The sequence below is a fragment of the Streptopelia decaocto genome (assembly GCF_964273445.1).
Source record: "Streptopelia decaocto genome assembly, chromosome: 16".
Taxonomy (NCBI): Eukaryota; Metazoa; Chordata; class Aves; order Columbiformes; family Columbidae; genus Streptopelia; species Streptopelia decaocto.
Window position 1 is genome coordinate 1,348,080 of NC_138671.1, and position 13,532 is coordinate 1,361,611.

At 54.3% G+C, this 13,532-nt stretch overlaps 1 protein-coding gene across 4 annotated transcripts in view; it reads left to right on the top strand.

Moving 5' to 3' along the window:
* Positions 1-13,532, top strand: part of SLC39A11 (solute carrier family 39 member 11) — a 76,536-nt gene that overhangs the window by 10,253 nt on the left and 52,751 nt on the right. For all 4 annotated transcript variants that reach the window (XM_082067061.1, XM_082067062.1, XM_082067060.1 and 1 more), the window contains exon 5: positions 12,824-12,947. In XM_082067061.1, the coding sequence (XP_081923187.1) occupies positions 12,824-12,947 (124 nt within the window). The remainder of the gene's footprint in view (positions 1-12,823; positions 12,948-13,532) is intronic.

The following is a 13,532-nucleotide window of genomic DNA, read 5'->3' on the forward strand; positions in this document are numbered from 1 at the left end:
ACTTCCAACAAGTCTTCCTTCTTTCTAAATCTGTTAAAATCTCAGGGTTGGGGTTTTTTCCCCCTCACTCACAGGGACGCGGTGGGAGCGTGGGGCGGCTGTCCCTGGGTGGGATGCAGGAGCTGGTTTAGCCGCTGCTCTCTGCGCAGAGAGCTCGCTCTCCGCCTGGCGCTCCTCCAGGGCCCGTTCGCTGGATAGCAACAGGTAGTAAAAGCTTTTAATGGCACCTTATCAGCCCGGCCCCGCTCCCCGGGGTCGCAGCAAAGCGCTCGGGTTCAGCCCCGCGGGGACCCGGCGGCTCCGCTGGGACCGGAGTGTTTGCTCAGCAGAGCCGGGGCCGGCGGGAGGGTTGAACCTCCAGGACAAACTGGTTAATGATGCCGAACAGCTGTAGTCATTAAATTCCTTGCAAAAGGCAGATTTAACCTATTACGTCTTTATCTTTAGCCGGTTCCCCGTGTGAAGCCTGTGCCGTGTTTGTTCGCCCTTTCGCAGAGCTGATGGGGGAGTTGCTGACCTGCGGCGTTGGCTGGGGCAGGAGAGCAGCCCCAACGGGGCGTTCGGGAGCGAGAGCGTTGCCGAGCAGACCTCAGGTGTTTGTAATAATAGGGGCTGTAGTTTCTGGAATATCTGAATCCCCTAACGAGTGCTCTGCCTGTCTCTTCCCTCCCTGGCCCCAGTGATGCTGCAACGGGTTTCTCTCCTTCCTTCACTCTTTTTTAATCTTATGGCTGCTTTTTAAATGAGGACTTGATTTTCAACTGGTGTTTGAGGAGGCTTCTGCACGGAGAGGGGCAGGGGTGTATGAGATGTTATTGCCTTTACTAGAAAGGTTTGGGAATGCAGGTCTTTGATGCCAAGACCCAAAACCTTTGAGGGAGAGTTTCCTTAAAAATCCTGCTCAACGCAGTAGGTCCCTGAGTAGATATTCCAGCATAAAGATGCTGGAATTAAGTAGTATTATTCTCACCCTTCCAATCTGTCCTGCAGCTCTGCTGACTCGCTGGGTTCTGTTCAGAGTGTGATGTGTTGTTGGGTTTGCTGGTCTGGCCGCCCTTCTCCCGGAGGGATCCCCAGGAGTCCGGGGATGCGCCAGCCCTGGCTCTGCCGCCTGACACCCCCGGCTGCTGCTGCCCCTCAGTGCTTACACACACGTGTGCTGCCTTTGAGAGCTGCCGGATCCCCGGGACCTCACCCGTGGGTGCTGCAGGCCGGCCCCAGGGTGGCTTTTGGGTGGGATGCCGGGGTTTGCAGAACCCCCTTTCTCCTGCCTTTTCCAGGTCATTGCCCTGCAACGCTCCTCCCGGCAAGCGGGAGATCCCAGCTGGTGGGACTGGGAAGGGAATAGGGGCAGGCAGGCTGGCCAGAGCGGATAATAAACCCTCGTGGGTTTACCTGCCCGCATCCGCGCTGCTGGTAACCACGTTATTCTTTCCGCTCCCCGGCCATGTGATGTCCTCTTGGCTCTGCCATCATTGCGCTAAATAGGATAATGAGGCTTAATCAGCTTCATCTCCTCTACCTCCAGGCTTCATTTTGCTCCGAATCATCTGTCCGCACACAGAAAGCAGCTCAGTGGCTCCCGGGGGGGGCTCCGGACCCGCCGGTGCTGCGGGGCTGGGGCAGCCCCGGGAGAGCCGGTGGGGGCACGGGGAGCAGGGCACGTGTTACAGCCAACCAGGGGTTAATCTGTAACCAGGGCCGAGCCGAGGGGCTGTTACTCAGTTATAACGAGGAGTCTGCCAATACTTCTCCTGTAAAAGATGATGGGGGGTGGGAGGACGGGGAGCCAGGGCTGTAATTCTCTCCTGGATATACCATCTCCATCAGGTTTATTTTTCTTGTCAGTTAGATTCAGGGTTGGTTTCTGTGTGTGCTTGGTTTTTATTTTTTTCCTCCAAGTACAGAGTAAATCAATAAATCCACATGTGCTGGGTGGACCGTTCCTTACATTTAAAACAAACAGTAGCCAAAGTGCCTTTTGAAAGCCTTTGGCCTGGGTCGGTGTGTGCTCCGTGCTGGCCCCTTGTGCTGCAGGAGGGACCCGTGCACATAAAACCCCTGCCCAGGGGCTGGGGCTCGTTTTTCGCACCTGTTTTGAAATATTTGGGGCTGTGGTTTGCGGCTGCGTGATGGTTTCCATGAGCAGGCTGAGGATCTTCACGTGGGACGGATGAGTGGAGCGTGTGGGTGTTGGTAGTAGGAGCTGGATCCCGTTAACCCTCTCAAGCATAACTGCCTGTGCTCCTGCCCTCTTCTATTTTTGCAAATCAAGGCTTGCAAGCTTTTTTTGGGATATAGTCTGGGACTGTGCATTTTGCACAGTGAATTTTAGGCTATTTTTGGCGAGAACCCTTGGGAAGGATTTGAGAACTCGATAAACAGATATCCTAGGGATACTCTCCTGGTTAATAATGCTGGTGTCTGTCGTTTGGCTCAGAACGTGCCTCGAGGATGTATATTTTGCTTTCTAAATCTGTGCGAGTCACGTAGTAGGAAGAGCTGGGAACAGCGCGGGGCTGGTGGGGCCGCGGGGGGAGGAGAGGCCGGCGCGCCCGCTCGGGCCATAGCTGCGTGTTATTGAAAATCCCAGTTTCCTCCTCGGGGCTTCCCACAGCTGGTTAGACCATGGGAAGCACCTTTCTGGGGGACACCAGGTTCCCAGCACGTACCCGGAGCCTGGGGGTGACAGGGTGGGACCGCGGGGGCAGTTCGAGGGTGCTGGTGACCTGCCCAGCGAAGATCAGAAGCTTTTCATATTCACTTGCCTGATCTGCGTGGAGCTGGATTTGATGGGTTAATTATTTCACGAGGCAGTAAAAATGTGCTGAGTCTCGTCGCTGGTGTTAATTTATAATTGGAATAAAGGTTCCTCTTATGCAATTTGTTAATTCCTCTGAGAAGTGCCCGTCACAAGGTCTCATTCTTAATGTGCTTTTTCCTGTTCATCTGTGACTCCTAGAAAGTTAATTAGCTGCACATCCTCATTGCCGTAGTAGGTAGAGGCTTTTTTGATTTGAGCATCAACCAAGGGACATGCCTGTGCGTGGAACATGTGTATTTTCTGGCTTATTAAATGTCCGAGTGTGGGGCTGGGCCGGTGTCCGGAGCAGCGCGGGGACGGTGGCGCGGGTGGCATCTCGCCATCCCTGCGCATCCATCCCCGGCAGATCCACACCGCGCCAGATCAGCCCCGAGCGGGGTCCGCCCTGTGCCGGGGCCGCCGTGGCCCGGCGGGTGGGTGAGGACGGGCCGGGATGGCGGGGACGTGCGTGACCCGCAGCTTGACTCCTGCATTCCTGGTTTGCTCCCATTTCCTTTGCTTCGGGGAAAATAAATAGCGGCCCTTCTGTTTGTTGTTTTTTGAGGCGTTCTGGCCCTTTTCCACTGGCTCTGGATGGAGGATCCAGCTCTGACTGAGGAAGGGAAACCTTTTTGGGGAGCGCAGCAAAACCTTCCATTGGGAAAGGTCCTTCCCCTTCCAACCTTAACTAGATAGGAGTACCCGGGCATGATTTTTATCCACTTATCAAATAAACCCAACCTGCCTGCCTCCCACCCTTCCCTGCCCACGGGCTGTGGGTTTAGCGATTGAAATCCAGTTGTTGCTAAATAGGGTGAAATTACTTGCAACACTAATTTTTTGAAAAGCGTTTTGTTTTACTAATGGAGGTAAAGAGTTATTTACTTCCAAAGTGCAATTTGTCAGCTGCTCCTGATTATAATTCTCTGTCTTATTATGCATTAAGCATTTAAAAAAAACCCAGCAAAACATTACATTTGAAGCTCCAAAACCAGAGCTAAAGAGCAGAGATGCTTCGAATCCAAGTCGGGGCTCAGTTCCCCTCCCACCCCGATAGGTTTGCGGGGTCGATCACAAAGTGCCGGCAGGTGAAATCCAAGCAGTTTGATGGCTGCGGGTTATAACGGGGAGCTGGGAGCTGAAAAATCCCCCTTTAAAAAGCAGGGACGGAGAAAACCTGCCCTAATTCTTTGTTCAGCGAGTTCCTGCGCTAGACACGCGTTTCTCCGCCGTTCCCTGTGCCCGCGACAAAGCCGCGATTTCCCCGCCGGTTTCCTTGCGCGGGTATTACGGGCTGATAAGGCTGGTAATGGAACTCGGGGCTTTTCTCTCCTCCGCGGCTCTGCTGATTGAATTTCAATTCCTGTTAGACGCCTGGCTTGGAATTGTCAAAGAGGGTAAATTGTCCAAAAGGCAGCGTGTGCTGGAATAGCAGATGGTGCTGTACCTGCCAGAAGTGCGGGGAGGGCTGTGCTGGGGGGTTCTGCGGGACCCTGGGCAGCGTCAGACCTTTTTGGCCCATTTAATTAGAGCGTTTTTATTTTCATGTTGTTAAGTTTTAGTGGTAGAATGTGCAGCAAGAGAGCAGGGTGTGGGTGCTGAGCCGCCGCTCGCAGCCTAGTCTGGACCTGAGGGGACGTGGGTGCTGGAGCTCCCCGGGGTTTCAGGTCGGATGGCTCTGGTGGTGGGAGCCTCCTGGGCTCTGAACGCTCGTGGTGATGCCAGAGAAACGTGCAGCTCCCGGCCAGGCCGCCGCGATGCTCTGCACCCGCATCCCGTCCTGGCCGCCGCGATGCTCTGCACCCGCATCCCGTCCTGGCCGCCGCGATGCTCTGCACCCGCATCCCGGCCAGGCCGTGACGCCGGAATCCTCGGCTTCCCGGTGCCGGTTCGTGGCAAAGAGCCCGCGGTGGCATCTCCTGCTCCTGCAGCATCCGTGCTCTGACTCGGAACGCCTGGCTGAGCTCCCGTTTATCCGCGGGCACGCCGAGTGCCAGGCATGGTTCCTCGGCTGTTTGATCTTAAAATCTGCCTTTGAATTCTCTCGTAGCGTAACCCCAAATTAATGCCCCCGCTGTGAAAAGTGAACCTGCCATTAAGCTGACAGAGAAGCAGCGAGCGCGGCTGGGCGGGGGGCGGCAGGGAGAGGAAAGCTGCCTTCCCGGGGCTGGCGGATCCGGAGCTGCGGCACGATGCCAACGCGCTCCCGGGGGAGCCTCTGACTCACCCACGCTGCCTTCACGCTGCTTTTGCTTCCAAGACGAGCTGGAAAGACTCGGATTTGTGCCTCTCGTGTTGCACTTCGGTGCAAATGGCTTCTTGTGGCACTGGGTGGCTTGTGGGTGGCTGCGGTGAGTGGTGTCAAACAGACATTTGCTCTTAATTCAGTGGAACATCGCGCCTTATGAATAATAGGTGGTGACCTGCAGGAGAGGGGCATGCGGCCGGCAACTGGGGAGAAAATGGCTTGTTTGGACCCCGTGGGGTCTTTGCTCTCATGCCACTCGATGCTCTGGGCATGTGTCCATGTCCCCCGGCTGTGTCGGTCCCGGGGGGTGTTGGGATGCTCAGGGTGTGAAAATCTTCGTGGTGTGTTTTCCCGTCTCCCCCCATCATACTCTAATTATCGATGAGCTGGTGAAGGTGATGTGACTTTAATCTCATGTCTGCAGGCTTCCCAGCTAATGCAAACTGAAGAACTGCCTGGAGGAGTCTCCCCTTTCTGTTTCAGGCTCTTTGCAGGCTTGGGAATGCGTCTGGCTCCTGGTTTACATTTCATATGTGTTTTTTAAGGCCTGACAAGACAAGGTGAGGTACATCCGACACAAGTAAATGCTGCAAGGGCTGATTTAGGAGCCTGGTTTCTGGGCTTTAGGTTGTCTTGGTTGGAGTCAAGCACCCAAACACGTGAAAGCCCAGGACGAGCCCCTGGGTTCCCCCCAACCAGCGCCTTCCCCGGCTCAAAATTTGGCTGCTCCCCATGGAACAGAGCTGGATTTACCAGCCTGAGCTTCCCAAGGAAGGGACATGGGTGGTTAGCTTCTCGGCGGTAATCAGGAGGTGCCTTGTCCCTTATTACACCTCTTTTCTGTAATGAATTAACGAATTAATTGCGCTAGCGGAAGGGAATGAAGGGCCCCTCCTGCGGATTCCGCGCGCCGTGCTTCAGGAAGGTGTTTGAGGCTCCCGCAGATGAGGACTTGGCATCTCTCTTGGGCTTTGGTGCTATTTTGGTAATTACGGGATGTGTAAGAAGCAGAGAGGCAGAGAAAGAGCAGGAGCCGTGGCCTTGGGACTGAGCTGGCTGGGTCCCCAGGGGCTGGGATGCTCGGGGGATGCGGGAGACGGGGCTGCACCTCAGCAAGGCCGCTGCTCCATCATCTGCCAGGGCCGCTGCACGTCGCACGGCCGATTACGGCTCCAAAGGAAGCTGTGTTTTAATGTAACGTAATTAGGCAGCGCTGGCGTGGTGGGGCTGGCGGTTGGAGGGGTGATGGATCGCTGGCTGGGCCATGCTGCATCCTCCGGTCCCTCCGGGGCTCCTGACATCCCACCCCTGCCTGCTTTGTTGGCCCTTTCCCATTAATTCAATCTGCACTGATAGCAAATCATTACCGAGGAGTATATTGTGTAAAAATGAGCTGTTAATTGAAGTTTTGTTTGCTTTTTCTCTTACCCTTGCAAAAAGCCTTGCATAATAACGGGCTGTAAAAATACATGTTGCCATGCTACAAATACACAAGGTGGGAAGGGGGCAGGGAGAGAGAAAAGAGGTGAAGCTGGTCTCCATTAGGCTTTAATAAACATGTGGAGAAAAAGCTCTTGTTAATCCCATCTGAGGCTTAAAGGTTTATTGCTAGCAATTAAAATCTCATATTGTAGTGCTGACTTGATGCCACAAACCTCTCAGCCGTGTCCTGCTGACGAGCCGCGGGCGTCGGGGTGATGGTGAAGAGTGGGGCTGTCCCGAGGGAAATATCCCGTAGGAAAATATCTATTAGGATCTGGCTGTGAGCTTGGCTGTAAGGGGCAAGTTCCCTCCCAGCAAACACTGGGCAGTACACCCGCATCCTCGCTGGGTTTGGTGGGCAGCGCTTCTGTGCTCGAATATTCCACTTGGAGCAAGCAGTCCTTTGAAAACTAAGTGTACTGGTTGTGTTTTGAGGTTTCTGGCGGACAGGAGGTTGGTGACATGAAACCCGTCTCCCGCTGCCACCGAGGTGGGTTGTGTTTGTTTAATCAGACGTTTGGTTTATTGTTTTTTTTTTTTGCAAGGTTGCACGGCGAAAACATTCCCCTGCTTTTGTTTTTGTTATGGCAAAGGTTACAAAAACGACCTCCTTTCTGCCTTTTGAAACATGGCTGTTGCAAAACATCACGTTTTATAACAAACCTCCCGGGAGCTGCGCCCGCGTTGCGCTCCCCGGCGGCCGCCTGCCCGCACCGGGGCCACGACGCTCCTGCCGGCTTCTCCTCCCTGCTGCGGAGGCCAAACCCCAAACGTGCCAACGAGAAGAGTCCTTACGTTTGTTTTTTGATATCAACGTTACCTTGGCCCAAAGGGTGGGTTGGCCAGCAGCGATGCTCTGGGGGTACCGCAGCATCCTGTGATCCCAACGGCTGTGCCTGTGGAACATGTTTTCCTTCCTCTTGGAGGGCATTTTTGGTTTACTGGAGGGTTTGGGTTGCTTTTTTGATAAATTTGCCTCCGTGTGGTTGCCAGACTTAGTGTTTCTGGGTGTGCTCGGCGTGGTCAGGTCACGGGGAAGCTGCAGGTCACCCCCAGGACACCCCGGCTGTCCCCACGCCCCTGGTGACCCAGACGGGAGGTGATTTATTCCCCTGCCCTTGCAGCCCATCGGCAGAGGCTGGTGATTAAAGCTGCTGTTTGCAATTTTCAAGAATTATGAGTTATCGGAGTGGCTGATGATTAGCAGTGAATAAAATGTACTTGCAATAATATTACATTAGTTACAGATAAACTGATACCAGCCTTCCTTAATATTCACTTAAGCTTCCCTGTTTGCAGTGATTAGGGGAAGGCTCTGGTGTTACGTTGCTGCCAGCTGCCCTGTCAGGATGAGAAAAGCCCCCCAGCCTGATGTGATCTGCTCGCAAGATGCTGCTGGAGCTGTGAAAACACGGAGATTTTTGCCTACGGATGAAGGTTTTCTTCCCAATTCCCGCCACAGCGCTGCCATAGCTACGAGCTCCTGCCTGCTGGGCCGGGGGAGGACTCGGGGCTGGAGGAGCCAGATGGAAGATGCTCGGTGTGGGAATGGGGAGCCCCCGGGCCCCCCCCACGCCTGCTGCCGTGGCTCCGGAAGAATATTGGTGGCCCTGGGGCTGGTGGGGGGGGCAGGATCGGGCCCTTGGGGGTCTGTTCCTCCCGGGGAATTCGGGTTTCGTGAGGATGCTCTCGCGTGAAGCGATTACTGGGTTGATTGTTTGGCTCCTGGGTTGAAACTCTGCTCTGCTCCTGCCTGGGGCTGTGTGAGCCGTTGCTGGCAGATTTCTGTCTGTCCTCCCATCCATCCATCCATCCATCCATCCATCCATCCATCCATCCATCCATCCACGGGGTGACGGTTTTTAATCTAAACAAGGGGAGATTAATGTAGACATGAGGAAGAAATTGTTGTCCCTGAGGGTGGTGAGAGCCTGGCCCAGGTACCCAGAGAGGTGGTGGATGAACCATCCCTGGAGACATCCCAGGCCAGGCTGGACGGGGCTCTGAGCACCCTGAGCTGGTGAAGATGTCCCTGTCATGGCAGGGGGGGCACTGGGGGAGCTGGGAGGGTCCTTCAGCCCAAACCATCTGTGATTCTCTGATCCTCACTGGTGGGCGAAGCTTCTGCTGCCACGGGCGTCGTGGTGGGACGAGGTATTTGGGACCTGGCTGTTGTGCTGAGGGCTTGGGTTGGGTTTGTGGACCCAAGAGCTGCTGATGCCCCCAGCTCGTGAGATGCTTCCCACCTGCTCACCTTTGCCGTTTCTCGTCTCTGGTGGTTTGTCTTCTCCTGCTACTGTATTTGGCAGCACTTTGTGGCTTCGGAGCCCATTTCTGACCACAGCATCTGGTTGCACATGCTGCGGTTTAGGTTTTATGAAATTGCAGGCAGTTGAACTCTGGAGGGAAAATGGAAGAAATCCATTTTGCAATGTGACAGGCAGCGCTGACCCTGCTCTCGTTAGCAAGCCCAGAAAGAATTGCCGTGGAGGTGCCTTTCTGTCTGCCCTGCCAATTACTGCTGCTCCCTTGTTAGCAGTCTCCAAATTAAAATGCAAACAGAGATGTTCCTGAAACACTTGGAGACCCTTAAACTTTCATAGGAAAATGAACTCAGCTTTCCATCTTCCTTACGTGGGGTTTTATTGACAAGGGGTTGGGTTTGCTCGCTGTTGCTCTGGCAGCCGGAGCGTTGATCTGGGGTGTGCTGGGTGTCCCCAGGTCTATTCCTAATCTATGGGGGCACAATCTGTCTGGTCAAAGGGGTTTGGGCGCTGCTGGTGGGACCCAGTTGCGACCCCAAGCAGCTGAACTGGGCTGTGCTGGGCACTGTGGGCAGAGAAACGAGGGAGAATCGCTTGTGTCCCCAAGCTGCATGGGGACATCAGAGGCCATTAATCATAAATGTGACTGCACCCACTTCAGGGTTGAGAAGGGCCTTTTTCTATTGCGTGGAGTGTTTAAGGTTGCACTTGAGTTATTGATTTCAGTGTTTCGAGTGGGGGATTGCCAGTGATCCTGGGCTTTGAGAGGAGCTGCAATTCAAGTCTTCTCTGTGTGTGCCTGCAAGTGCCTGCAAGTGCCTGCAAGCCGCTTCCCTGACCCATCCCTTCAATACTGCCCAGAGCCGTGCTGTTCTCTCCCCAGAAGAGGCGGGAGGACGCGCTGCTTTGGGGATGCTGCGCTGGGGCAGGTGGAGCTGTGTGGCTGTTTTTGGTTGGGGTCCCCGCCGACCTCCCGGCTCCCGGCAGCGCAGCCCCCGCAGCCTTTACACCCCGTCCCGGAGCTGCTTTCTGCCATTAGCTGGTGCGGGATGGTTTTTGTGTCCTGTGGCTTTGCAGAGCCCATTCCAGGGTGTTTGCTGGGTTAAAGCCAGTAGGATGTTGCATGGGGAGAGCAGCATCATCGACCTTCCCAGCCATGCGCCTCCAGGTTTGGTACCAAGCGATCTACCCAAAGCCAGGCCATCAGGTTTTGTCATTGGGATTTCTTCATTAATTTATTCTCCTTCATTGGTCAGGTGGGGAAGAGCAGATTATTTTTTAAAGGGGTCACTTGCTCTTAATTCCTTTTTAAAATTGGATTCGGTTCAGTTGGCAACCTATGCAAGAAGTTGGCTGGGCAGCGGGATGCAATCTGAAATCCTCATTTGTTCTGCAAGCGGCCAACTGCCTCCTCGTCCCTGGTTCACCCTTTGCTCTGCAATGCCAGGGCGATGCCATCGACACCGGGGCCTATTTCCATATAGATTAACTTGGGATTGCTGCAGCTTTTGGGTAACAGGAGCAGGATCTGCCTGTTGGGGCGGGTGCTGCATGGAGTGGGGGTTTCTCTGCTGTCTGCACAAACACCTGGTTTTTTCTCACCTGCTTTCCCGTGCAGATGTGACAGTCTGTGACAATCTCGTGGCCTTTCTGCCGTAGCTCCGCGAGCGGAGATGAGCGCGGTGGGGACTCCCATGGCCCACAATGGTTTTCCTCCGAGCTCCGCAGGTCTTCCTGTCCAAGTCTCTCGTTGCATCAGGCTTTTTTGAAATAATCAGCCCCCGTGGTTATTTCAGTTAACTCTAATTAGCGGCATGAACTAATTAATGCAGGTTGACTTTCCCGTTCTCATTCTAATGCTTTTTTAACCCACGGACGCATTCCAATTGAGGGACTCACACAGCGACCGGACTGAAATGACTCAAAGCAATCACAGTTGGAATCAATCGTGTGCTTTCCTGAAGGTCACTAATATTTTTCGAATTGCTGGCGTTGTGTATGCGTGCCTGCCAACAGAGAGCTGACCTGACCTTACAATAAGCAGCTGAAATATCTCCAAGTGTGTCTTCATTTCGGTGTGGGCAGATTGGTGGGTACCACATTGGGAAGCGTTTGATGTGCTGAGAACGGTGGTGCAGAAAACAGCCATGGGAGCTGCAGACCTTGAGACACGTGGTCTTGACCTTGCAAGGACCTGCTGTGTTTGCATCTGCAGCTGTGCAATGGGAATAGGGGGCATACACTGAATTTCACGTGCCTACTCGTGCCCCTGCAAGGGATTCTTTGCCCCTTGGTTGGGTTGTTGCAATGCGCAGAGTCCTGCGGGCTCTGGCTGAGCCCTGGGCTGGGGGGAACAGAAGGAGGTGCAGAAGGGTTTCCATTCTCAGTCTCTGTGCATTATCCAAGTCAGGTCACGATGCTGAAGTTCCCGTCTTTCCTCACTGTGTTGTCATCAGGGTTTTGCTGGAGAACGCTTGTATTTCTACCTGCTCGTGAGATGAGGCGCTGGGCTGGGTCTCCCTCTCCCCGAGGACTTCAAGGCGAGCACCTCGTCGGTACATCTTGTGATTGCTGGGTTAATGGAGGTGAAAGCGCCCTGATTAAACTGCAGTAGAGAGCAGATAGCAAATATGTGATGAGTATTAATAGCGCTGGTCAGACTATATTATGCAAATGATGGGAGACTAGACAATTTAGTTATTCATCTTTAACCTTTACTTTTGTTTAATATGACCTTACCCACCCAGGCTCTCGTTACCGGCTCTGGCTGTTCGGTAGAAGTTCATTTATTCAATCCAGCTACTCCTGTGTTCTGGACCTTCCTCCCCGCGGGTGCTCCCGGGGTTCCCAGCCCTGCCAGGGGACGGGGACACGGGGGCCCGATCCCCCTGTTTCGGGTAGAGCTGGTTACACCGGGTTGTAGAGCTGGTTACACCAGGTTGTACAGCTGCTGCCGTGGGACACGGTCCCTTCTCTCAGCTCTGCAGTTATATCTCTAACCCCACATTTTCTCTCCGTTTTGTGTTTTCTCTGTGTGGGTTTGAGCAGCCTGGGGACATCCAGAGACACCAACCTTCCTGCCACTTGTCCAGTGCTGTGGGGGAAAGACTGAAATGGTGTCTGCCGGTCTTTTTTTGGCCGATGCAAATAAAGACGCTGGCGCATCCCTGAGTCCCGTCTGGTTCTCACAAGCCGTGTCCAGGTTGGCAGGAATCGCCCGTGGGAGCAGCGTGGTCCCGATGGCTGCAGGCTGCCTGCTCGGGTTCCCTGCAGGCTGGGTGGAGAGCTGGACGATGCTGGTTCTGGCCGTCCCTCTTCTTTCTGGAGGTTATAACTGGTGTAGGAATCCATTCCAAGCGAGCTGGAGCTTTCATTGGGCCATCTGGACAAGTCCCACTGACCTAACCCTGGGTGGCTGTGAGCGTTTTGTCTCGATTGATGCTCAGAGGGGTTCAGTTTTGAACAAACTGTTTCCCCTGCAGACTCAATCCCCATCGAAGCCGCGGTACCATGCTGCAAACCGAACTTGTGCGGAGCTCAGCCCTGCAGCTCAGCCCGCTGGCAGCAGCGGGGGCCGCCTGGGCTCTGCTCTGCTCTGCGTGGCGTCGGAGGAGCTGTGTTTATGGAATCCCATGGTTTTGTGTTGTTTATGGAATTGCATTTCCTTGTCTTTATGGAATATCATTTCCTTGCATTTATGAAATTGCGTTTCTTCGTGGAATTGCATTTTTTGCTGTTAATGCACCTGAATTTTGGCTTTCCCTCTTCAGCCTGGTGCTTTTGGCCCACCACTCCTCCTAACCCTGCTCTTGCTGTTTCTGCTGGAAGTGTACATTTTAACCTAAACAACTAGACGCTGTGTAGAGAGAAGGGGAAACCCAAAGGACGTGTGTCGCTGCAGCTGTGACATGTGCCCCGATTGGCTTCCCGACCACGCAGATGCTGGAGCAGCCCCCGGGGATGGAAACGGGAGGCGGCGGATGGGGAGCTGTGGGACAAACCTGACGTGTCTCTCTTGCCTTGCAGGGTTTCAGCGGACCCCCCCACGCGGCGTTCGCCTTGAGCTGTGACCAACGAGCGGTAAAAGAGAAATATGAGCCCGACCCTGCCCACGGCCTGGCCCACGAGAGCGAGCTGTCCATCCGGATAGGTAGAGCTGGGCTGCACCCAGGCAAGCATCCTGTCATATACCCACGGCACGGGGCGCGGGGAAAGCCCCCCGCTTAAACTGGCACCCAGACTGTCACGTATGTGATTGAAATTGGATTGGTTTTGACACGTGCATGCAAAGTGCACCTTCCCTTCCCTCTCTGGATCTGTCCTTCTGCTGGCTCCTCTTCCAAGAATCACTCCTTGTGTTTCTGCTTCAGTTCTCAAAACCGCTTGCACGGCTGTCTGTGCCTGTGAATTATTGATAATTAGATATCTCGTTCACCAGGGAAATGAAATCATCAGCTTGGCTTGAGCTGTGTATTTTGCGCGTGGGCGCAGCGGGCACTAACCCTGCGAGCGCCGCCGTGTCGGGGGTACCCGTGACACCGGCCCTCGGTGCCCCCTCATCACAGCCCGGCGCTGGTGGTCACGCTGTCACCCCTTGCCTTGGAGGTTAATGGGATTGTAGCTGCCAAAGCGTGGAGTAAAATGTCTCGTTGGCAGCTATTTCCTCCTTAAATAGATTTTAAAGTAGTGATTTCTTGGTCAAGGTGGTGGCACCTGGTCAGGCGTCCCCAGGTCC